The following is a 25,742-nucleotide window of genomic DNA, read 5'->3' on the forward strand; positions in this document are numbered from 1 at the left end:
CTTCTTCTTTTCATACTTTAAATACACCAAGCTGATAATACTTATGTTCTTTTACTGTAGTAGGGTTTTCCATGCAGGAGTTTTACTTGTAATGGAGTATGTTTGCATTGCCGTATTTGTTCTTCGATTTAAGCAAAGGATCTCGGTACTTTTTCTACTGCTGGACACAGACTTTGAACGCAGCATCACCGTGCTATGATGTTTACATGCGGTTACTAAGCAACGGCTGCGGAGCGTTTCGGGTAACTCCATTAATTAGCTCGGTTAGCTCCTCAGCTACCGGGTTTTAACCTGATTCTGCCTCTCCCCGGGACGTGTTCCGGATGGCCGGTGTTCTGATAGACCCGACCCGGGCTCCGGTGGCCTTCGGGCAGCGGGCGGTGCCGCAGCTGTTCGCAGAGCTGCAGCAGCCGGAGGCCGGCAGGAAGCAGCGGGCTCTGGCTTCACTCTGCGACCTGATGCACGACCCGGAGCGGCTTTACCAGGCTGTTACTGGAGGTGACAAACAGCAAGCATGAAGGAATGATTTGTTCCCTGTAGAAATATACAGAGGAAGAAGTATTCAGATCATTTACTACAGTAAAAGTACCAATACAGCAATGTAAAAATACTTCATTACAAGTAAAAGTCCTGCATGAAAAATCCTGCTAAAGTAAAAGTACATAAGTATTATGAGCTTGATGTAGTTAAAGTATTGCAGTAAAAGTACATAAGTATTATGAGCTCGATGTAGTTAAAGTATTGCAGTAAAAGTACATAAGTATTATGAGCTTGATGTAGTTAAAGTATTGCAGTAAAAGTACATAAGTATTATGAGCTCGATGTAGTTAAAGTATTGCAGTAAAAGTACATAAGTATTATGAGCTTGATGTAGTTAAAGTATTGCAGTAAAAGTACATAAGTATTATGAGCTTGATGTAGTTAAAGTATTGCAGTAAAAGTACATAAGTATTATGAGCTTGATGTAGTTAAAGTATTGCAGTAAAAGTAGTGGTTTGGTCCCTCTGACTGATATATTATTATATATGACATCATTAGATTATTAATAGTGAAGCATCAGTGTTAGAGCAGCATGTTACTGTTGTAGCGGCTGGAGGTGGAGCTAGTTTACACTACTTTATATACAGTTAGCTAGTTTAGTCCAGTGGTTCCCAACCTAGGGGTCGGGCCCCTCCAAAGGGTCAGCAGATAAATCTGAGGGGTGGTGAGATGATTAATGGGAGAGGAAAGAAGAAAAAACAAAGTTCTGATACACAAATCTGTTTTCAGTTTTTGGACTTTTTCTCTAATCTTTGATTTTTGCTGAAATATTGGATCATTTTGAACATTTATTGAAATGAAAGCATGTGAGAAGTTTAGAGGGAAAAATCACTATTTGGTGGAGCTGTTAACAACTCATAGACATGTGAAATGTGACCCCGACTACACACTGCTTTTTGTAAGACGTCAAAAGCCAAAAAGGTTGGAAACCACTGGTTTCATCTTTAACAATGTGTTGTATTTTAAAAGCTTGTTATATTATCCATTGTGTGATCCAAATCTTCATCTGAAAAGTAACTAAAGCTGTCAAATAAATGTAGTGGAGTAGAAAGTACAATATTTCCCTCTGAAATGTAGAAAGTAGCATCACATGGAAATACTCAAGTAAAGTACAAATACCTCAAAATTGTACTTAGGTACAGTACTTGAATACCACTGTCTTACTGTATAGAAGAGAACAGAATTTCAGGTTCTATATGTATAATATCTGAGCAGTCTATCTATCTATCTATCTATCTATCTATCTATCTATCTATCTATCTATCTATCTATCTATCCATGTTACCTAGTCAGCAGGTGAAGCAGCTTGCAGGTTTTCGTTCTCACTGACGGATTTTCATCCTTCAACAACACCTCCAGCTGCTCCAAAAAACCTGCAGCAACAGAACAAGAAGAAACATTTCTCCATTTTATGTCATGTTTTACAAACAAGATAAAGATTTCATAGGAAAAACTAATCATATCAAAACAAAATCTGAATCATAAGTCAAATTCTCTTTAACCACAGTAACCTCAGACACTCAGGGTTAGACTGTGGATAATGTCTCTTTTAATAACATGATCTGTTTACTGACAAACATATCCAGTGTTTGAACATGATTTCAGTATGAACAGAATGATTCTTGTGCTTTTTGGTCGTAACATCAAGTCAAGTCAATTTTATTTATCCAGCACATTTAAAACAGGAGTTGACCAAAGTGCTTTAGAGAAAAAATGTAAAATACAATTAAACAATTAAAACAAAAATACATTGATAGATATGTAAATTATGAATTTGGATAGATGGATGGATGGATTTACAGCTACATCCATGTAATTGTAAATTTTAATAATCAATTCTTTTTTTTTTTTTCAAGAAAAATGAAAAAAAAATCCCAGGAGACTTAACAACCATTTACACTTGGCCTCAGGTGACTCCTGTGACTGTCGTTACAACAGCCAGGAGCACTAACGAACCAAGTGGTATCAATGACCTTGATAAAGACCCCACCGAACTTAAATACCTGGGACTCCCCACCAGTCAGTTAGAACTGAAGATTCCTTTTGGATGAAGCGAAATGTCTTCAAGTATCTACAACCAAGTCCAGTTGCCCTCAGTTCAACCCTCCTCGGATAACCATGACCTAGATGACCGAGAGTCTTCACAGACACCCAATATTTATATTAACTAAAGCAAATGATTAAACTTTGCCAACACATTACAAACACATTCAACGTTTCCAGCCAAAATCCAAAGGTGACTGAGCTCCCAGACTGTGGAACAGTTTGCTTTCACTGTCAGAACCTGCCGTCAATCATCACTTTTAAATCCCAGATAAAGCGTGATAAAATTGTTAATTTTGTCTATTACAATTTACTAATCTATTTTTTTTGTTTGTTTTAATTATTTAACTGTATTTTACATTTTTCTGTAAAGCACTCCTGTTTTAAATGTGCTCTATAAATAAATATGACTTGGCTTGATGTTACGACCAAATTGCACAAGAATCATTCTGTTCATACTGAAATCATGTTCAAACACTGGATATGTTTGTCAGTGAATAGATCATGTTATTAAAAGAGACATTATCCACAGTCTAACCCTGAGTGTCTGAGGTTAATGTGATTAAAGATAATTGGACTTATGATTCAGATTTTGTTCTGATATGATTAGTTTTTCCTATGAAAACTTTATCTTGTGATAATACATAGGGTCCAGGATCCGTGGCGGCCCTGTGACATTGCTTTAATGTGAAAGCGCTCCTGCTCTACCTTGGTGACTTCATCTACCACCATGGCCTTTTGCTGTTTCTTGGTGGCTTTTGACCAGAACTGTTGTGGTGCTCCTCAGCTTAAGCCAGTATGACCTGTCTGGACCGGCTCCATCACATCTTGATGTTGCAGACTGGAGATGGCATGGTCTACCTCAGTTTGCGCCTTTCACTTGCAGCCTGTGTGGATGGGGACTTTCACACTCCTTATGACTCCCTCAGCTCCAGTACAAGGCATGCCTTCTCTTGCTTGTACCCTAGACTGATGGATTCATGTGGAGCTCCAGCATGTTACAGCCAAAGAGGCCTGCATCCAAAAACCAGTTGGGCAAGCCCAACCACTTCTGGATGTAGCCGTTAGCTAGGCTGTCCAACCTGCTAACCTCTGATGTGGGAATTTCACAGATCTTTAGTGGCCACATCACTCGTTGGTATAGCATATGTTGATAGCACCACGCCTTATACTTCCCGGGCAGATGGCTTCGATCAATCTTTGCCAGACCCTCCTCAAGTTGTTGTTTGGCTAGCTTCCCAACTTGTCTGTCCGACAAGTTGGTGGTCTACTGCCTTCCAAGGTTTTAGAGTGGTTTTTCGGCCAGCTGTGGAATGGCTCTCCTCCAGTGCTCCAATCATACTTCAATGCTGCCACAAATGATGGCAGCAGATGGGGGATATGGCGCGTCCCATAGTGATTCCACATTCCAGCTGTTGCCATCCTGTCGTGACACGTGGTTTGCTGAAGTATTTGGTGATGACATTTTTGATTCAGTCAATGAAAGATGAAAGACTTCCATGGCAAAATCTATCAACGTGTGCGGTACTGAGCTGTACGCGTTGACAAGAACACAAGAACACAACATGTAGGTCACTCTTCTCGCTCTTTGCACGCTGGATTTGTTCCAAAATCACGGAGGAGACCTCAATATATCCTGTTAATCCTGGGATTCTGGCCTTCTGGCAGCTTTTGTTGATGTATCCATTTGCCATGAGGAAGTTGGTCCACCTCCTTGCCAGAATGGAGAAGAAGATCTTTCCCTCCACGTTCAGCAAGGCAATGCTCCTGAACTGGCTGATAGTTTGAGAGTTCTGCTCTTTGAGAATGAATACCTTGATAGCTTACTGCCACGCCTATGGAATTTGCTGCTTCTTCCACGCTGTTTTCATGAGCCCCCATAGTACTTTCACCACCTGTGGACAGTTTTAGCTTATATGTCCATTAGGCATGGGGGCTGACGCTGACCTTGCCTTCTTGATGATTTCCTCAACTTCTCGCAGTTATATGGGGAGGTATCAAAAGGTAAGGTTGGTGGGGCTGGGGGCGTGGCACGTGTCCTGGGGAGCCGAGAGGTGTCTCTGCACTCCTGGAAGATGATTTCACCAAAGATATTGAGCTTATTCTCAACTTTTCCTCGCAATGGCAGCTCCAAACGTTGGCTCAAGTTGGAGTCAAGCTTCTGCCACTCTGCCCCATCATTTGCTTTCGGTCACTTGATCTTGTCGCACCTTCCTGGCTGCTTCATCATTGGCTTAGTGGGGTGTGCCTCTGGAGGGCTGGTGTCCTTGTCTTCGCCAGGTGCCATCTTCATCAAGGAGCTTCCTTCTACTTCAGACGTCCCAGCGCTATTGAGTCTTGCGGCACTGTGGTAGTAATCCCGGTTTTGGGTCCCTATCGTCTGACCTGCTTGCACACATGCTGACGTGCCTGCCGTCTACACTTCATCTTCCCTTGATGGATGTGCAGTCCCCTGCATGACGTCACCTTCTCCAATCCACAAGTACACTTACGGAGGATTTTCTCATTGTCGTTGTCTGTTCCTGTCGTTACCTCTTATTCCATTTTTGTAGGCTCATCTTCCACCCCGCCTCTCAGAGGGCCTCTGGTTTGTCTTCTTTTATGCTGCCTCATAGCCAAAAAGGGTACTCCCCGGGGCTTCCAGGTCACTAGTGGGTAGGGTGACTAGCCGCCCACCCTTGCTGCAGTCTTTCCCGCTGTTAACCATTCTTTCCTGGCTGATCAGATCGTTGTACAGGTGAGGTTTTACTTCCTACTTCGGCATTCCAGCCTGTCGCACCTCCGCGGATGCCCTTGGATCAGCTGAGGGTCGTCGGCTGGAGACCGCCGTTCGCAGATGTTTTGTCCCCTATTCCAGTACATAGATGGGCACATTAACCTCAGACAGTCAGGGTTAGACTGTGGATAATGTCTCTTTTAATAACATGATCTATTTACTGAAAAACATATTCAGTGTTTGAACATGATTTCAGTATGAACAGTATGAAGTTTATTTATAGAGCACATTCAGAACAGGAGTTGACCAAAGTTCTTTACAGAAAAATGTGACATTACATTGGTACATAATTACCAATACATTGGTAGATAAGGAACTGTAACAGACAAAGTTAACAATTTTATCACGCTATTAAAATTTAAGGGTACTTAAATCAATTCTATGAAAGTATGAAGGTCTTTAGCTTGGATTTAAAAGTGATGATAGAAGATCTGACAGTGAAGGCAAACTGTTCCACAGTCTGGGAGCAGAGATGGAAAAAGCTCACTCACCTTTGGATTTTGACCGGGAACGTTGGATGTGTTTGTAATGTTTTGGCAAAGTTTTATCATTTGCTTTTAATGATTTATTTTCAGCACTGAGTAAAAAATATTTAAAAAGCCAAAGTTAATGTAAATATTGGGTTACTTTAATGAGATGTAGCTGCTTGGCCTCAAAATGAACGATATTTCCCTTCAGTCCTCATTTCTACACCTTAAAAACAGCTGGCTTCTAGATTATTTTGTGCTCCTCTTTTTGATCTGAACATTAAATGTAGATGAAAGTTCAATAAGAAACAAGCTGGTTGCATTATTGAGTCTGAGTTAGGTCTGCAACGAATGCAGACTAATCCAATTACATGGATGTAGTTGTAAATCCATCCATCCATCTATCCAAATTCACAATTTACTTATCTATCAATGTTTTAATTACTTTTTATTTAACATTTTTCTGTAAAGCACTTTGGTCACCTCCTGTTTTAAATCTATAGCTCTATAAATAAAAATGACTTGACTTGAATCATTCTGTTCAAACTGAACTCGACTTATGATTCAGATTTTGTTCTGATATGATTAGTTTTTCCTAAGAAAACTGTATTTTATGACAAAACATGACAGAAAATGGAGGAATGTTTCTTCTTCTTCTGTTGCTGCAGGTTTTTTGGAGCAGCTGGAGGTGTTGTTGAAGGACGAAGATCTGTCAGTGAGAACGAAAACCTGCGAGCTGCTTCACCTGCTGACCGCCCACAGCATCGGCAGGTAACATGGATGGATGGATGGATAGATAGATAGATAGATGGATAGATAGATAGATAGATGGATGGATGGATGGATGGATAGATAGATAGATAGATGGATAGATAGATAGATAGATGGATGGATGGATGGATGGATGGATGGATGGATGGATAGATGGATAGATAGATAGATGGATAGATAGATAGATAGATAGATGGATGGATGGATGGATGGATGGATGGATGGATAGATAGATAGATAGATGGATAGATAGATAGATAGATAGATAGATGGATGGATGGATGGATGGATGGATGGATGGATGGATAGATAGATGGATAGATGGATAGATAGATAGATAGATGGATGGATGGATGGATAGATAGATAGATGGATAGATAGATAGATAGATAGATGGATGGATGGATGGATAGATAGATAGATAGATGGATAGATAGATAGATGGATGGATGGATGGATGGATGGATAGATGGATAGATAGATAGATGGATAGATAGATAGATAGATAGATGGATGGATGGATGGATGGATGGATGGATAGATAGATGGATAGATGGATAGATAGATAGATGGATGGATGGATGGATGGATGGATAGATGGATAGATGGATAGATAGATAGATAGATGGATAGATAGATAGATGGATGGATCGATGGATGGATGGATAGATAGATGGATGATCTGTGATGACAGGTGATGTGTTTGTGGTTTGTCCTCCTGCAGACAGGCCCTGCTCTCCTCGTCTCTCCTCCCTCCTCTCTCTCAGCTGCTGGACGACTCCTCGTCCTCCTGCAGGAGAAACGTCCACCGAGTGCTGAACCGCCTCGCTCTGCTGCCTGCAGGTACGCTCGCCTCTGTTCCAGTCAACGCTTCAAGATGGAGATATGATTGATTATTAGAATCAATATAATTTTTCTCCTACAAGATGAAAAACAGACAGCAGAATTATGTAGATCAGCAGCGGTTTGTTGATGAATTGATCAGGCATTAAAAAGAAAGCCGAGCAGGAAGACGATCAGACAGTTTGGAAACAAACCAACAGTTTATCCAGATTATTTTACCACTTTAACCACTTTGAGGTCAAAGTGAAAGTGAGCGCAGCTGAAATGCTGCTAATGATTTCTCTTTAAACTGGAAAACTGTGCACACAACTAGAGCTGCAACTACGAGTCGATTAATCAATCAGTCGACTGAAAATCAATCAGCAACTATTTTAATAATCAAATAATCATTTTAGTCATTTTTTTATACTAAAAATTTCCCAAATAAGCTGGTTTCAGCTTCTCAGATATGATGATGTATGTGATGCTTTTTCTTTGTGGTGAACTGAATATTTTTGGGGTTTGTGACTGTTGGTCGGACAACAAAAGACATTTGAAGACGTCACCTCTGGCTGAGGGAAATTATAACAGGCAATTTTTCACTGTTTTCTGATGTTTTACAAAAGAAAAGATAATTAAACAACTATAGAAAGTCCAGCAGGACAGTTTGGTTAATAATTTTACCACCTACCTTTCATTTGTTCTTTGATATAACTTGTCTAACGTGGGGTTTTTTATCTCCTGCAGGTGCAGAAGCTCTGCTGTCTCTGGTTCCCAAACTGATGCTGAAGCTCAGAGAAGAGGAGGAAGAAGAGGAGGAGGAGGAAGAGGTGCAGGTGCTGCGCCTCTCCACCCTCAGCTGCTGCTCCAGGCTGGACGCTCTGCCCGGTCTGGCCTCTGACGGCGTCTCACTGCTCGCACGCAAACTCTCCCATCGCTCCCCGAACATCCGCAGAGAGGCGGCGGCAGCCTTGATGACGCTCAGGTTAACCAGCAGCCTCTGATTTATACAGTGGTGAAGAGATGGACGTTATGTTTGTTTGTTTGTTTGTTTGTTGCTCTGACTGCTCTCTGCTGGTTTCAGTGTTTGTTTGTTTGTTTGTTTGTTGCTCTGACTGCTCTCTGCTGGTTTCAGTGTTTGTTTGTTTGTTTGTTTGTTTGTTTGTTTGTTGCTCTGACTGCTCTCTGCTGGTTTCAGTGTTTGTTTGTTTGTTTGTTGCTCTGACTGCTCTCTGCTGGTTTCAGTGTTTGTTTGTTTGTTTGTTTGTTTGTTTGTTGCTCTGACTGCTCTCTGCTGGTTTCAGTGTACCTCTGGACGGGAAGCAGCAGGTGTGTGAGACGGCGGTGCTTCCTGTCCTGGTCGGTCTGCTGAAGGACGAAGACGTGGAGGTTCAGGCCAACGCTGCAGGAACCATCATGAACACTGTCATCATCACCGCAGGTGCACACACCTGGAACGCACCTTAAACACACCATGTGACCTCTCCTGACCCCTCATGAGTCAACGTTTTCTATAGAACGACTAAAACAGCGTGTTCATCCTGCAGGTAAACTTCAGTGTCTGGATCTGGACGTCCTCCCTGTCCTCTTGGATCTGGTGTCTGAACAGACAGAGGAGGAGAAAGAGGAGGACGAGGAGAGGAGGAGGAGGAGGAAGGCCCTCGTCATCTACTCCCTGCGCACTCTGACGTCACTGGCTGAAGCTCCGGACGGCCGCCGCTTCCTGCTGGAGCAGCTCCACCTGCTGACGAGGAGGAGCGAGGCACCTGAGGAGGACCGGGACGTCCGACGGGCCGCTCAGACCGCCGTCAAGGTCATCACCTGGACTCCCTGAGAGCCTGATGACCTCTGACCTCTAGACATCACCTGCTGTAGTAGCCTTAACTGACCAATTAAATAACCATGTGCAAATCATGATTCATGTGTGTGTGAACAGGGTAATTAGGACTCACTGCTTCCATGTACTTGTACTTGGTGCTACAAGCTGCTGCAGAGTCATCCTCAGCACAGGAAGTACAGTCCAGAGAGGAAGTCATCAGTCTGTCTACACATGATCAGCAGCAGAATGTGAGTCTTTGTTTTCCAGTGAACCGAGCAAAGCAGCCAGAGCTTTGGAAATAAGCTTCTTTCTTCCTTAAAGGAGACATATTCTGCTTTTTGGAGTTTTCTTGTCAAAGTTCAGAAACGTGATGTGAACAAATGTAGAAATGCTGCCTGCAAGTCGAAAACATTAAAATCATGTGATGCAAAAATGCATTTAAAAGTCTGTGTTTCTATTCAGCTTCATCAGTCTGAGTTAGTCATATCAAGTGGATATCTGACACATTTACAGTCTTTTTAGCATCAAATTCCCTCTTTGTGTTTCCCTGTTGAGCTGCAGGTGGAAGTATAGTAACAAAAAGAGGAACTTTGGCACTAAAAAGACTGTAACGTTGAAAGATATCTACTTGATTTGACTCATTTGAAGCTTCATATCAGCTTCAGATTAACTTTTAAATACATTTTTGCACAGAAGGAGGACTGTGGTTTTTGTCCTCCATCACTTCCATTGTAAGGTCATTATGAAGGGATCTTCTAATGGTCAGTATGAACAGGAGGAATGATTACAGCAAGAAAAACAGCTTTAATGTTCGTTTGGGCTCCTGGCTGTTGGTTTAAGACTCACTTGAATAATTGTGAACCCGTCCTTTAAGCAACAACATACTGCACACCCTAAACACTGAATCAACACAAACAACAAACTCACAATCTTAAAGCAAAGATAATGTATTTAATCCCAGTGACTGTCAGTGTGCACCAGCAGGGCCGCAGACCAGAGTTTGAGACCCCTCTGAGTGGACTCACCTTCAGCAGCGTCCTGAACGGAGTCGAGCGCAGCTGAAAAGAGTTTTCCTGTCTGACCTGCTGCTCTGAAAGAAGCTGCTCTTCGGTCAAATTAAGGCCATCAGCTCTGCAGCAGAAACATCCTCACATGAATGGATCCTTTTTATTTAACCTCTTCACTTGTCACTGAGCTGTTATTACTGCCTGAAGCTGCACCGACATGAACACAGAGCTGACAACGAGCCTCTGATGTCTAAAAGATTTCAGAAATACCAGAACAGGAAGCAGCTTTCAATAAATATACGAAACATAATGAAACACAAGATCATTTATTACAGTAAATCAATGAAAAATAAGTAAAAACAAATCTGGATGAACAGAATTAGCTACAAATAGTGTGAGAAAAAACAGCAATATGCAGGGACAATAATAATAATAATAAAAATAAGGGGAGATATGATAAGTTTCAATATTGATTAGTGTTAGAGCTGCAGCTATCGTTTATTTTAATTATCGATTGATCTGTCGTTTTGTCTTTAAAACGTCAGAAAATGGTGAAAAATGCTGCTGACTGCAACCTAAACTGTCTTGTTTTGTCCAAAATATTCAGAAACCAGAAAATATTCACTTTTAAAAAGCTGGAATCAGAGAGTTTTAGCATCTCGACTTAAAAAAAAACACTCAAAACAATTAATTATCAAAATAGTTGGTAATTCATTTTCGACTAATCGATCAATTGACTGAAATTGTTGCAGCTCTAATATTGATAACATAATGATACTTTTATTGATTCCTGACTCTCAGAAATATAAACATGTTTATTTATACAAAACCCATTTTTTTCATTAAACAAAGTAAGTTAAAGAGCCTGGAGACAAGAAACGGCGACAAAATGTTATCAGACGAGTCAAAAATACAACTGAACACATCAAGAAACTCTGATCGGTTGGTTTTCATGTCTGATGTTCCCTCAGTTTATTATGAACATCAAGATAAAACTAATCCTGATTCAAGTAAATCCTCCTTCATGAAGATAAAAATGTTCCATTTTTGTTAAAAAATATATATATTTTAGAGAGGTGTTCATTCATTTTTATGATCATTTTGGAAGCTCTGGGACTTAACATTTATTATTAAAGACATACATGTAATGGGTATTTTATACAGTATTTACAGGGTAAGTCAAAATGTTCCTTTAACCTCTGTACTTTAAACCCAGTGATTTTTAGTGTGTACAAATACTTAAACTCTGTGTACAATTTTATAGTACTTGAGTATTTCCATTTTACTTATACTTCAACTCTTCTGCATTTTAGAGGGAAATATTGGTTGTTTTACTGCACTACGTTAACATTTATCTGAACGTTGCAGTTATTTTTCATATTCAAATAAAAAAAACATAATTACAAGACAAACTATGATGATTTTTTAAATAAAACGCCAAATGGTAAATAAATTAGTTAAAAGTATCTTTACAATCTAAAAACATCCAAATGCTTCTTACGTGTTTATACGTCAGCAATTATAATCCCATAATGATATTTAGCTGATAATACCTCTGTACTTTTATTTTAATATCATTTTAAATGCAGGACTTTTACTGAAATTAAGTATTTTTATGCGCACGCACGCACACACACACAACACACACAATACAACACACACACACACACACACACACGCAGTAATCACCGCTATGTTGCACTGTCATGTTTTAACCCCCCCACTGCTGCAAATGGACTGGTCCAGAAAGAGAGAGAGAGAGAGAGAGAGAGAGAAAGAGAGAGAAAGAGAGAGAGAGAGAGCTGCTATCACACACACACACACACACACACACACACTCACACACACACACACACACACAGACTATATTTGGGACTGAGCGCAGAGAGAAACAGTTGGTGTCGGAGCTGCTGGATGTTTCTGACACAAACACACCGGTAACAGCAGCAGCAGCAGCAGCAGCATCACAGGTAAGACTCACCTTTATCATCATCTATACATGTGATCAGAAAAATCTGCTTTAATAATCCGCTGAAATATAAACAGCATGAGAGTCTGTATGCAGAAATTATTAAACACAGATCAAGCTCCGTTTCTATACATGTATGTTAAACTATATCACACACACACATACAGAATCTCATTGCATATTCTGCGCATTTAAACGCACATTTATTTTAGAAATATTAAAGGAATATTCTAGAGATCTGCGCGTTCAGGTCGCACTGAAATCCTGCAAAACTGCAGAGTGAAGTTTAGTGTAAAATACGCTGTCTGATGCACACAGAATAGGATTATTAATGGCATACTGTAAAGATATTGTGCGGGTAAAATGCAGATGTTTATGGCGGGAGTTCGGCCGGCTCTCTCGCCGGTTGTGGTCGACCTTGTCCGGGGGAGCCCGGCGGTGTGACACGCCGGGCTGCGGTGCTGCCTCCTCCTCCTCCTCCTCCTCCTCCTCCTCCTCCTCTGGAGATGTCTCCCTGTTTCTGTGTTAAACTATGAAGACACACAGTGTCCCATAATCAGGTTATGGATATTATCACCAGGTATGACTCAGGTGCTGCGATATTATGTAAGAGGCTGCCGGAGAGCGAGCACGCCGCGGAGGAGAGGAGGGAGGGAGGGAGGGAGGGAGGATTAAGGAGTGAGGAAGGTTTTATGTAACACCCCCCCTCCTCCTCCTCATCCACAACATCTGCCGGCCGGCCTGCACTCTGAAATCCTCCCCATGATGGCCTGTAATATCTGTAAAACACTCCTGTAATTGTATAAGATTATATTGATGATATCTATATCATATAATCAATATGACTACAAGGACTTAACTTAATCTATCTATATATCTTAATTCCTATAATACGCCTATTACAATTGTTTACCGCGTTTATAGCATGACGTTATTTTATTTGATCAGTCTGGTATCAAGAGCAAGCAGCCTAAGCTTGATTGATTGATGGATTGATTGATTGATTGATTGATTGATAGGTATACGCAGTATAATATAAGTATTCAGATCCATTACTTCAGTAAAAGTACCAATACACAATGTAAAAAAATACTCCATTACAAGTAAAACTCCTGCATGAAAAATACTACTGCAGTAAAAGTACATAAGTATTATGAGCTTGATGTAGTTAAAGTATTGCAGTAAAAGTACATAAGTATTATGAGCTTGATGTAGTTAAAGTATTGCAGTAAAAGTACATAAGTATTATGAGCTTGATGTAGTTAAAGTATTGCAGTAAAAGTACATAAGTATTATGAGCTTGATGTAGTTAAAGTATTGCAGTAAAAGTACATAAGTATTATGAGCTTGATGTAGTTAAAGTATTGCAGTAAAAGTAGTGGTTTGGTCCCTCTGACTGATATATTATTATATATGACATCATTAGATTATTAATAGTGAAGCATCAGTGTTAGAGCAGCATGTTACTGTTGTAGCTGATGGAGGTGGAGCTAGTTTACACTACTTTATATACAGTTAGCTAGTTTAGTCCAGTGGTTCCCAACCTAGGGGTCGGGCCCCTCCAAAGGGTCAGCAGATAAATCTGAGGGGTGGTGAGATGATTAATGGGAGAGGAAAGAAGAAAAAACAAAGTTCTGATACACAAATCTGTGAAATGTTTCTGTTCTTGAGGTGATGAAGTCGAACATGTGATGAACAGAGACGTTGGTGTTGTGAGGGAGCCAATAAGGGCTGAGTGGAGATGTGGGAGAGAGGCGTTGTCATGGAAACAATGAACAACAGAGTCTCTGCTCTTGGAATTGATGTGAATTGTGAATTGTTCTGTTTTATAGTTGATTTTATTTGTGTCTTTTTTTTTTTTGCGAATTAGTCTTAACAGTCTGGTCCTGAATGTTTGATTGAGGTCAGAGGTCAGAAACATGTGTGAGAATGTGAGAGATGCTTCATAATCTCAGCAGAATGTAAAAATGCAGCAGGCAGACGAGCTGATGACAGATCAGCTCTCTGCCGCTCGCTGTCCTATTGAACCCGCTGCAGCTGTGAATAATGCGTTTCCAGTCCTGTGGGAGCTAGAAAGAAACTGCTGTGTGTGTGTGTGTGTGTGTGTGTGTGTGTGTGTGTGTGTGTGTGTGTGTGTTAAACCAACGTATTGAGGACATTTCTGGAAGGACTGTTTGAGGGTCATCTACATTGATCTACTACAGCTACATATCTGTACTGTAAATCACTTTTCCTGAAACCAAAACAGAGTATTTTAACCTTTATTTTGGAGCAAAAACTAGAATGACATACTCAAATTAAAATGGCAGCAGCTCCTAAAATCACAGCGACTATCTGCTTCAATAAGATCTTACCAGAAAGGAAAGGTTTTGAAGGTTTTGAAGTCAGTAAAACCTTTGTTTTTCAGATTAAATATCCGCCTGTGGATTTGTCTGTAAAGGTGGACGGCAGTTTGGGGCTGTAAACTAAATATCAGTGAATATCTGCCTCACATTTGAAGAAGATAAAAACCAACATTCTACAGTGTTTGCTTTTTCATGAAAATGTCTGGGCGGATTTCCAAAAGGTCTTCCTGATTACGGCAAAACCACGAGAGAGGGAGCAAAAGAAGTTAAAGAGGTTAAGGTTTTTTCCGACAAACTTTTTTTATTGCTTTTTTTTTCCATGTAGTTTGTTAAGGAAACAGGTCACATAACACGAAACAAAAAATATAGACTCAAACAAGATATGTTAAAATCAAAATAACACAACAAACAAGAGCAGCTCCTGCACACTTTATCCATATACCCTCTACCCCTCGGCTGTACAGAGAAAAAAACACAACAAAAAGTTTTTGAGGTTAAATTCTTTGATTTCACGATGATGTCCCCTAGTTTTATATTATTTCCATTAAATATCATCCCATCATCTGCTTACGTAGCTGGAGGCCTTATTTCGATTACAACAAAACAGATCTTTGCATAAAGAGATAACGTGTCGTTCTATCATAGCCAGAGCAGATGGTCACACTGAGCCTGATTGCATCCTGCTACACCACACAAGAGACACAAACTCTGAACAACAACCCACATTAGTTTTCCTGCCAACGTCTCCTTATTTAACTTACAAACATGAACACATGACTTGTCCTGCAGCTTAGTTTGTTGAACAAGCCACCAAACATACATTCATCAGAGAAAAGTGCACCAATAACACCAGTTAGCAGCTAGATAGCCAATTAGCTGCTCAGCTGCAGCACATTAAACAGAATGTAATATACCTGCAAATGTCACTTGGGACCCTTTAGATGCTGGTTTGGTTGTTCTTCAAGATCCCTGTTAGTGACACAGACACCGACATGCTCCCTTCAGCTGATGTCAATCAAACACAGACACCGACACGCCCCCTCCAGCTTCTGTCAATCAAACAGACACCGACACGCCCCCTCAGCTGCTTTCAATCAAATATAGACACCGACACGCCCCCTCCAGCTGCTGTCAATCAAACACAGACACCGACACGCCCCCTCCAGCTTCTGTCAATCAAACAGACACCGACACGCCCCCTCAGCTGCTTTCAATCAAATATAGACACCGACACGCCCCCTCCAGCTGCTGTCAATCAAACACAGACACCGACACGCCCCCTCCAGCTGCTGTCAATCAAACAGACACCGACACGCCCCCTCAGCTGCTTTCAATCAAATATAGACACCGACACGCTCCCTCCAGCTGCTGTCAATCAAACACAGACACCGACACGCCCCCTCCAGCTGCTGTCAATCAAACACAGACACCAACACGCCCCCTCAGCTGCTTTCAATCAATTATAGACACCGACACGCCCCCTCAGCTGCTTTCAATCAAATATAGACACCGACACACCCCCCCAGCTGCTGTCGATCAAACACAGACACCGACACGCTCCCTCCAGCTGCTGTCAATCAAACACAGACACCGACACATCCCCCCAGCTGCTTTCAATCAAACACAGACACCGCCTCCAGCCAAAAAGTAATATTTCTGATATTTTTCTTCATTTTAATAATACAAGACTATTAACAATACACTTAAAAAAAACATATTGATATTATTTTTGACTCCAAACAATGATGATTAAATGTGATTCAGTATGACTTTAAGGGTAGGGTACCTAGATCACTCTATCGGGAGTAAAAGACAATATCAACAACATTTATTTAAAGTGTCACCAGTTTAACTTACTGAATATTGAAGACTGACCCAAACTGAAGACAAGTTAACAGAACTTCCTTTGTAATAGATTAAGATTTGAAGTTGACTAGCATGATTTGTTGGCACAATTTACATTTTTATGTCAAAGAATAGGAGTGGCTGATTTTTACAGTGTTGGAAAAATGTCAGCGAGTGGTTCTGTAAACCCAAAACTGGTTTCTGAACATCCATAAGCTCACAGTTTGTGTTTTGTTCACATCGCTGGCGTCCTGTACTCGTACAGTCCCTGAATGTGTCAGCGTGCTGCGTGGGCGCCGCTCTCCTCTATTTCTGGACACATGAGTCATCTTCACTCATGTTATACAATAGAAAGTTTGCTCCACTGAGACTCTACTGCAGCAGAAATAGACAGTCAGAGTGGAGATGCTGCTGATTCTGATTCCAGGTGTGTTTCTCATTCTTCGTGACTCACCGCAGGTTGTGAAATCCACAGTTTTCCTCTCTGGCTGTGAGTATGTTTAAAGGAGAGAGACATGCAATCAAACATCAATTAACAGAGGAGGAGTAGACTATTTCATATAAGGTTTTGAATTTTATTTTGAAATTTTTTAGCAGGAAAACCAGCAGACACCTAGCAGGTTAGGATAACGTGTAATTTGCCTTATGACTTGCTAACAGAGACTCTTCACCCAAGAAAGACGACGCCATGAGTCGTTTCAGCAAGTTCCCTCTAATGTACGTAGTAATTATTATGGGAGCAAAGGGGGAAATCAGGTGGCGTCATTATAGAGAAATAAACTCTACGATGAGATGAATCCGGCGGCTGATTCACCTCCATCTCTGCAGAGTCGGACTGATGTTCATCATGGTGGACAGATGAAGGTCGTCTGTGTGAAATTGTGAAAAAAAAAACATGAACGTAGCTTCTGTCCGGATGTGAAAGCTAACAGAGATCAGCGGCTAATCATCGGCGCCGTGTAGGCAGATCGCTCCGACTTTAAGACCAGTGCACACAAGAGGATTTACAAATCTTAACTGATATTAAAAACATGGGAGATCACAGACCTTACGACAGATTGAACCGATTTTTAATATTTTAATCGTGAGAACAGACACACACTTGGCGTTTATGCTAAACGATTTCAAAGTGGCGATTCCAGGGACTTATGATCTCACAGAAACTCACGTGATTAAACGTGACTTCAGAAAAAAAAACAAGCATGTCGTCGTCAGCTGGTTGCACTTGTGTGTGATTTGCACTGAAAAACAAAACAAGAGAAAGAAACTGTGGATGAAGTCATGTCTGAGAGGATGGAGTTACACAGTAACATAATAAACTTTTGCAGCTACTTTACATTAGCATTAGCATTTTAGCTCACCTGTTACATCCAAAGCCAAGGCACTTTCTGCCCTGTTGTGGAACGTCTTGCACAAGACATTAAACAAGCATTTATACTGTTGCCATAAATCCACAAGCTTGTCTTCCTTTTCTACCGTCCACCTGGCTCCAGAGACAAACCATGTTTCTGTTCCTCACAAGTACGCAACATCCGGTTGGTGACGCTTCCCGCTCAGCTCGCTCTCATTGGATATTGCAGGTTTCTGCTCAATATTTCATCACTGTTGCTTTCATGATACAGGATTTAAAGTCATAAATATCAAACATGTTTGATATTTAGGATTTGAAATCGTGGAAACTCCGATCCAGTCGGTAACATTAAGATTATGTCTGTAAACTCCTCACACTACAGCATCATTTGGGCAGATAATCTGTTCAGACCAGCCTCGAACACCCCCGCAATGGTCGGGGGGGGGGGCGAATCAGACCCAAAATCGGCCTAATTATCCTCTAGTGTGGGACCAGGATTAGCGGTATCTGGTCGGTCCTTTGTCGGCGCGCTGCTCAGTATGAAACATGAGGATTTAATGGAGATTTATGAAAGTCAAACAGATTTCATGGAGCAGCGGCTTCTGGCTTTTACTTTCTGTGGTTTCCAGAGTGTCGGTTTGTTGTTGAAACAGCTGAGAACAGCACAAGTTCTGATAAAACTGGACTAAAGTTTAGCAGTTTATAACCTTTACTTTAATAGCAATAATAATAATGTAATAATTAATAATTATTAATAATGTAATGACTATATTTTCAACATATAACTGCATATAAGTGGAGACCTTTATACATTACAGTGTTACACACAGGTTTACAAGCAAGGTAGTCAAATAGCGGCTCGTGGGCCAAGTCTGGCCCTGCAGCTAAAATATTCGTCCCCTAATTAAAGATGAAGCTTTGACTTTAATAGACATCAAAACTTTGACATCATGTTTCACAAATCTGCTGTAGATAATAAAATAAATCCCAGTGAGGTATTTAAACTGCTGTTTGAATACTGCATGCTGCTGAAATTAAGTCTAATAAACTGACCAGAAATGACATTTTAATGTTGGACCAGAATTTGTTCTTCACAAATGTGTGTTGATGCTATTTTCGTCTTTCTGTCACCATTAATGAAGCTGTGCGTGAATAACCGATACAGTCGGTCTCTGAGTACAACACACATCATCACATATGAGTCATTTTTAGACAAATGAGGATTAAAATAAGCTGCAACTTACTGATGAGAAACATGACATCAGATACTGTCAGGAATCAGTTCTCAGTTCAGTTCTTAAACAAATTAAAAGAAACAAAACTGGACCGTGGTTGAATCTAACTGCTGACTCCTCAGAGGATGAACCTTAGCTTTTAATGACCTCATGACCTTTCTGCTGGTGCCACAAACTGTACATTGTGTCGTTTTCCTGCACTCAGTGGTGGAAGAAGTAGATAGTAGATAGTAGACGTAGATATTCAGATACAGCAATGAAAAAATACTCCGTTACAAGTAAAAGTCCTGCATGAAAAATCTACTACAGTAAAAGTACATAAGTATTATGAGCTTGATGTAGTTAAAGTATTGCAGTAAAAGTACATAAGTATTATGAGCTTGATGTAGTTAAAGTATTGCAGTAAAAGTACATAAGTATTATGAGCTTGATGTAGTTAAAGTATTGCAGTAAAAGTACATAAGTATTATGAGTTTGATGTAGTTAAAGTATTGCAGTAAAAGTACATAAGTATTATGAGCTTGATGTAGTTAAAGTATTGCAGTAAAAGTACATAAGTATTATGAGCTTGATGTAGTTAAAGTATTGCAGTAAAAGTAGTGGTTTGGTCCCTCTGACTGATATATTATTATATATGACATCATTAGATTATTAATAGTGAAGCATCAGTGTTAGAGCAGCATGTTACTGTTGTAGCTGCTGGAGGTGGAGCTAGTTTACACTACTTTATATACAGTTAGCTAGTTTAGTCCAGTGGTTCCCAACCTAGGGGTCGGGCCCCTCCAAAGGGTCAGCAGATAAATCTGAGGGGTGGTGAGATGATTAATGGGAGAGGAAAGAAGAAAAAACAAAGTTCTGATACACAAATCTGTTTTCAGTTTTTGGACTTTTTCTCTCATCTTTGATTTTTGCTGAAATATTGGATCATTTGAACATTTATTGAAATGAAAGCATGTGAGAAGTTTAGAGGGAAAAATCACTATTTGGTGGAGCTGTTAACAACTCATAGACATGTGAAATGTGACCCCGACTACACACTGCTTTTTGTAAGACGTCAAAAGACAAAAAGGTTGGAAACCACTGGTTTCATCTTTAACAATGTGTTGTATTTTAAAAGCTTGTTATATTATCCATTGTGTCAAATCTTCATCTGAAAAGTAACTAAAGCTGTCAAATAAATGTAGTGGAGTAGAAAGTACAATATTTCCCTCTGAGATGTCGTGTAAATGTCTGTGCTCTACAGTAGTTGCGTCATTTTAATCCTCAGGTTGTAAAAAAAGCAGAATGTTCCTTTAATAATTAGTGCGGGTTGAATCCAGGCTGTTGCTGCAACAGACGGAGGCCTCAGCTCTTATCTCTGGGTACAGCAGGGGGCCGGGTGGGGGGGGGGGGGGGGGGGGGGGGGGGGGGGGGGGGGGGGGGGGGGGGGCTGAGGGGGGGGGGCTGTTGATGCTGCAGGAATGAGGCCACAGGCGCAGCCAGCAGTGGTGGTGGTGGTGGTGGTGGTGGTGTTGGGGGGGTTTAGAGGGGTTGTAGTTTATTGTTTTGGCTGCAGGCGTTCAGGCTGCCATCCACTCGTCAGTTGATTCTCCACTGCAGGAATTTTAAGTTGAGCAGCTCTCGTGTTTGCTGATATGACAGATGGACCTTCTTCTTCTCTGCTCTGATATCAGACCAGCACCGGTTAAAAATACATCTCTGCTCAGCGGTTTCACCCACACTCGGCTGCCGGGTCACAGCGCAAACACGCAGAGTTTAGAGAAGGCTGATCATGTGATAAACCATCAAGGTGTCGGTGTGTTTCTCTTGTCTGTTCTCGTACAAGTTCAGAGCTGTCATACATGTTATGAAGAGTCAGTCTGACCTGAAACGATAAAGTTTGAATGTGCTTCTCATGAACAGCTGACATTCATCAGACTGAAACCAGAGATTTCATTAAACTTTGTGACGTTTGTTGGAACAAACCTTTTCAAAGACGATTCAGAGACGTTCAGGAGAGGAAAACGTTCACCGGAATCACTGTTTCATCCCGGAGCCGTCGTCATGACAACGGGAATACAAAGATATGACGACAGCTGGACTATGTGATAGTGAAAGGTCGACTAGAGAAGTAGAGAAGGAAAGACAAATATAGGAAATTAAAGGATGCAGGAGAGGAAAAAAAGGAGACGTAAGCGAGGAAAAGGAAGAAGGAAACATGTAGAGATGAAGGGGATGTGGAAGGAAAGGAAAGCTACAAATGGAAAGAAGGAGATAAGGAAAGAGAGTTATGCTGCCTTTGTGTTTTGTCAGAGTTTCTGACCTGCAAACAACATTCATGTCAACCTCCAAGTCATTGACATTAACAGGAAAATGCGCCAACTTGGCACTTGATGGTACAGAAGTGCCTGAAAACCAAAAGAAACATCGACGCCTCACGCCAGCCAAAGTCAATGTAATTAAACTCAAATTTAATGGATATAATATGATTTTAAACCCTCATACAACCTTCCTGAGTTGTCCTTAACAAGTTCTGCTTATTGTGGTTTTCTGTTATTTATTTCCTGTTCTGATGTTGGATGTTAAACATGTTCCAAGTTCCAAAACTTGAGGTGAACGTATGCGGAAATGCTGCCTGCAAGTCAAAACTCAGGGCTTCAACCTGCCCTGAACGCTTCGTTTGTGACGTTTTTTTTCAGCCGACATCTGACAAGCTGACATCGGCTTGTCGCACATGCTCATAAACGGCTGTCCGTCCTGTAGCCTTGGTTGCTAAGGTGGTTGCTAAGGTGGTTGCTAAGGTGGTTGTTAACATGTACGGATGGATTTGAGAAGTTGACATTTGGAGTAAAGAAGGAGAAAAAGAAGTGAAATCCTGCTACTATAGTTTGTTTACGTAGCCTCCGGAGCCGGAGGAAGCTTCCTGAAAGCTGACCAATCAGAACAGAGCAGGCTCATCAGGAGGCGGGGCCTTAAAGAAACAGGAGCTAAAACGGCCTGTTTCAGACAGAAGCTGAACTGAGGGGCTGCATAAAGGACCAGTAGAAGATAAATAAGGAGTTTTTAACTGGAAATCATGCAAAGATATTCCAGTAGAGCCCCAGAATATAAATATAGAGCTGTTTAGAGCTCTTTAATGAACATTCCCATCCATCTGACACGGCGTGAATGTGGCAGAAAGATGAAGGAAGGAAAGTAGAGAGACGAAGGGAGTTTAGGAGAGATGTGAGTGAGCGTGGAAGGAACGGAGGAAACATGAGAAGCGTCCTTGAGTTCTTGTCAATCACAACGTCACAACAAACATGTGAAACTGTCACACTGCAGCTGTGATGTCGTCCGCGTCAGCCAATGACAGCAGCCGTTGCCCTAGCGATGACAGACTGGGTGTGGTCACATCTCTGTGAGGCGAGATAAGAGCCTGCCAGCACACACACACACACACACACACACACACACACACACACACTCACACAGCGTCCTGTAACGGTCTTGTGATTTCCTGTATGTGAGTTCAGGTTCAGGTTCTTTATAACCAACAAAGAGTTTAATTTGAATATTTTGCATCACTTTCATCCGTGTAACAAAAATCATCAGTAAATGTAAAGATATTTCTCTGTTTTGCTCATTTTTTTGTAAATCTGAAATAGAATCAACGTCAAAATCAATCAAAAAAAATTTGTTTTGTTTTTTTTTTAGCAAATTAATCAGTCAGAACTCCTGGTTTTGTTTTGATCTGTTAAAATCAATAACAGAATGATTGATGACTGTATAAAACTTATTTGTCTGCTGGAGAAATATCACATCCATCAGTTAACAACAACTAACAACGAGCCCAATTTTATTCTTTCTTCAATTGATTTGGAAAACCTTTTTTGCAAGTCTCAAAATCTTATTTATTTATTTGTATTATTAGTTATGTGATGTGACGTCGTCTCTAAACTATAATATGACTGTGGGATCCGTCCGTCTGTCCCCTCAGATCAAAAGTAGTTCTGACAACGTCGGGGAAACGGTTGTTGTCGACGTCGAGGGTGGGAGACGTGATATCATTTAAATGCAGGATAACGGTGCATATCTTCAGACAGTCTCACTGGGGGGAAACATTCATAGTGTTTCATGCAGCTGCTCACATGACAAGTGACAGAAATAGTGTGAACAAAGAAAAAAAAAAGAGAGAGAGCTGAGAGTTGAGTTAAACATGACGTATTCTGCTTTTTGTGGTTTTCTGTTATTTTTATCCTGTTATGATGTTGGATGATCAAAACTTGAGGTGAACGTATGTAAATGCTGCCTGCGAGTCAAGAGTCAGGGCTTCAACCTGCTCTGAACACTTTGTTTACTTTCCTGACAAGATGACGTCATCTCGTCACATGTCCATGACTGTGCATCCTCTCTACGGCCTTGGTTGCAAAGGTGGTTGCTAAGGTGGTTGCTAAGGTGTTTCCATGTGTTGTTCCAAGTTCCAAAACTTGAGGTGAACATATGAGGAAATGCTACCTGCAAGTCAAAAGACAGGGCTTCAACCTGCCCCGGACACTTTGTTTGTGATGTTTTTTTCAGCCGACATCTGACAAGCTGACATCGGCTTGTCGCACATGCTCATAAACGGCTGTTCGTCCTGCAGCCTTGGTTGCTAAGGTGGTTGCTAGGGTGTGTTGTTCAGCTCCAACATGTACGGATGGATTTGAGAAGTTGACATTTGGAGTAAAGAAGGAGAAGAAGAAGTGAAATCCTGCTACTATAGTTTGTTTACGTAGCCTCCGGAGCTGGAGGAAGCTTCCTGAAAGCTGACCAATCAGAACAGAGTGGGCTCATCAGGAGGCGGGGCTTAAAGAGACAGGAGCTAAAACGGCCTGTTTCAGACAGAGGCTGAACTGAGGGGCTGCATAAAGGACCAGTAGAAGATAAATAAGGAGTTTTTAACTGGAAATCATGCAAAGATATTCCAGTAGAGCCCCAGAATATAAATATAGAAGCTGGAAATGTGCAGAATACATTCACCTTACTTATGTTTAGCGTGTTAACATCACTGTTTACATCTTTCTTTTCATTCCTTCTTATTGATGCAGTTTATCTGTTTATCACTAATACATTAATACTCTAAATGTGTCACTTGCTGTTCAACAGCATGAAGTTAGTAGAAATTCAATGTTCAGAGCAGCAAAAGTTAAAAAAAAAATGTTTTGGTGTGAAAAAGCTGCAGATTAAAACATTCGAAGCTCAGCAGATGTTTGAACAGAGAATCTGAATAATCAGAGCTGTGACTCAGCAGTTTTCAGTCTGTGACCCACTTTCAGCTTCAGGCATCAACATCTTTTACATTTTACTGCATCACGACTCGACATAAAAAAACTCTGAGGAGGCAAACAGCATAAACGCAGCAGGAGGATGCGAGCAGCTTCATGTAACATCCAGACGAGGGAAATCAAAGCAGATTCCTACATAAAGACGTAAAGAGGAACATTTTAGAGCTGAAACTGCAGGTTTAACCAACAGATTGGAGATTATTTGTACAAAAATGTATGTTGAAATGATATTTATATGCTACTAGTTTCTTTTTCCAATGGAGAAGTGCTTCCTGGATTATGTTCTGTCGTACACAGGTTGCAGGAAGGAGATTAACATATTTATGTTAATATCATGCTTTAGTTGCTATGAGCAGATATCGGAGGGAAACTACATGTCAGTGAACATTCTGCAGATATGATTAATGGTGGTGAGAACAACCAACGTCATCTTCTTGATATTTGGGCAGATGGGAGCCTCTTCCTGTGTTTACGTCTCACCTGGCTTTTAATGATGCATTTTGGTTCACTGATTCAGACCAGAACAAACACACCAGAGGTATAAATCATACACTGAACATAACGACGGATGTAGTGAGGTGCATCTTTTCCATTTGGAACCAGGAGCTTCCAGATAAGGAGTGCAGCGTGTTGCTTTTCACGCACTGGAAACACGCCCCCGCTACCTCGGACCCAAGCTAACGCTAGCTTACCGGGAACACCGAGCGCTGCACACTTGAGCTAATGTTAGCTACTTTAGCTAAACTGTGCTAACAGGGCAGGTATCATAATGAAGTAACATAAGCAGAGCAGCAGGTGAGCCGACTGTCAATCACAGCTGTCAATCAACGACCACACAGCAGACATCAAAGCTACTATAAGTCCTCAAATCTTATTAATGGAGCAATAATTTCCAAAATGACCACCAGCACACTTATTAGAGGGTCTGAATTTAGAGATTGAGACCAGAATGACTCGTTGAAAACAATGATTGATTTCATATTTCTAGAGAGAAGTTGAGGCTTTTTGACTTGCAGTCAGTCGGAGCAGCTAGCGGCCGTCGGTGGAACTTTAAGGTGCTTCAGCCTCAAGATATGAAGCTGCTGGCTGGTTTGAAAACACTCTGAGAGTCCCTGAATGCACGACCATGGAAGAAAAAGAGAACATGTAGTTAATGTGAATTAAGCTTCTTTTTAGATTGTAGGAGTTATACAACAAATAGTACATATTCAGAAATGTGTGTGTATGTGTGTGTACTTGACCTCTGACCTCTGTGTGTGTGTGTGTGTGTGTGTGTGTGTGTGTGTGTGTGTGTGTGGTCCAGGTATTCCTCATGTTGCGGAGACTCGCCTCCCTTATGAGGGCGAAAAGAAGTGATATGTGATGTGTGTGTGTGTGTGTGTGTGTGTGTGTGTGTGTGTGTGTGTGTGTGTGTGTGCAGCAGCAGTTATAAATCTGAATGTAAGGTCTGCACATTCTCAGGACCTG

The 25,742-nt window shown here is 41.0% G+C and overlaps 3 protein-coding genes across 11 annotated transcripts in view; 2 read left to right on the plus strand and 1 right to left on the minus strand.

Moving 5' to 3' along the window:
• The window catches only part of LOC122968417 (putative leucine-rich repeat-containing protein DDB_G0290503), a 635,740-nt gene that overhangs the window by 300,582 nt on the left and 309,416 nt on the right, over positions 1–25,742 (minus strand). The window lies entirely within an intron of this gene.
• rsph14 (radial spoke head 14 homolog) lies at positions 139–9,333 on the plus strand. The gene is made up of 6 exons (XM_044334310.1): positions 139–498; positions 6,495–6,597; positions 7,322–7,440; positions 8,167–8,404; positions 8,724–8,860; positions 8,967–9,333. Exons 1-6 carry the CDS (start codon positions 324–326, stop codon positions 9,251–9,253), a joined length of 1,059 nt encoding a protein of 352 aa, XP_044190245.1. The 5' UTR covers positions 139–323; the 3' UTR covers positions 9,254–9,333.
• LOC122968738 (dematin-like) overlaps positions 12,065–25,742 on the plus strand; it is a 37,984-nt gene continuing 24,306 nt past the window's right edge. For 3 of the 9 annotated variants that reach the window (XM_044334171.1, XM_044334161.1, XM_044334182.1), the window contains exon 1: positions 12,065–12,215. The gene's annotated coding sequence lies outside the window, so the exon portion shown is untranslated. The remainder of the gene's footprint in view (positions 12,216–25,742) is intronic. The other 6 variants (XM_044334190.1, XM_044334204.1, XM_044334195.1 and 3 more) reach the window with 3 other exon arrangements.

Source organism: Thunnus albacares, chromosome 2 (assembly GCF_914725855.1).
Source record: "Thunnus albacares chromosome 2, fThuAlb1.1, whole genome shotgun sequence".
NCBI lineage: Eukaryota > Metazoa > Chordata > Actinopteri > Scombriformes > Scombridae > Thunnus > Thunnus albacares.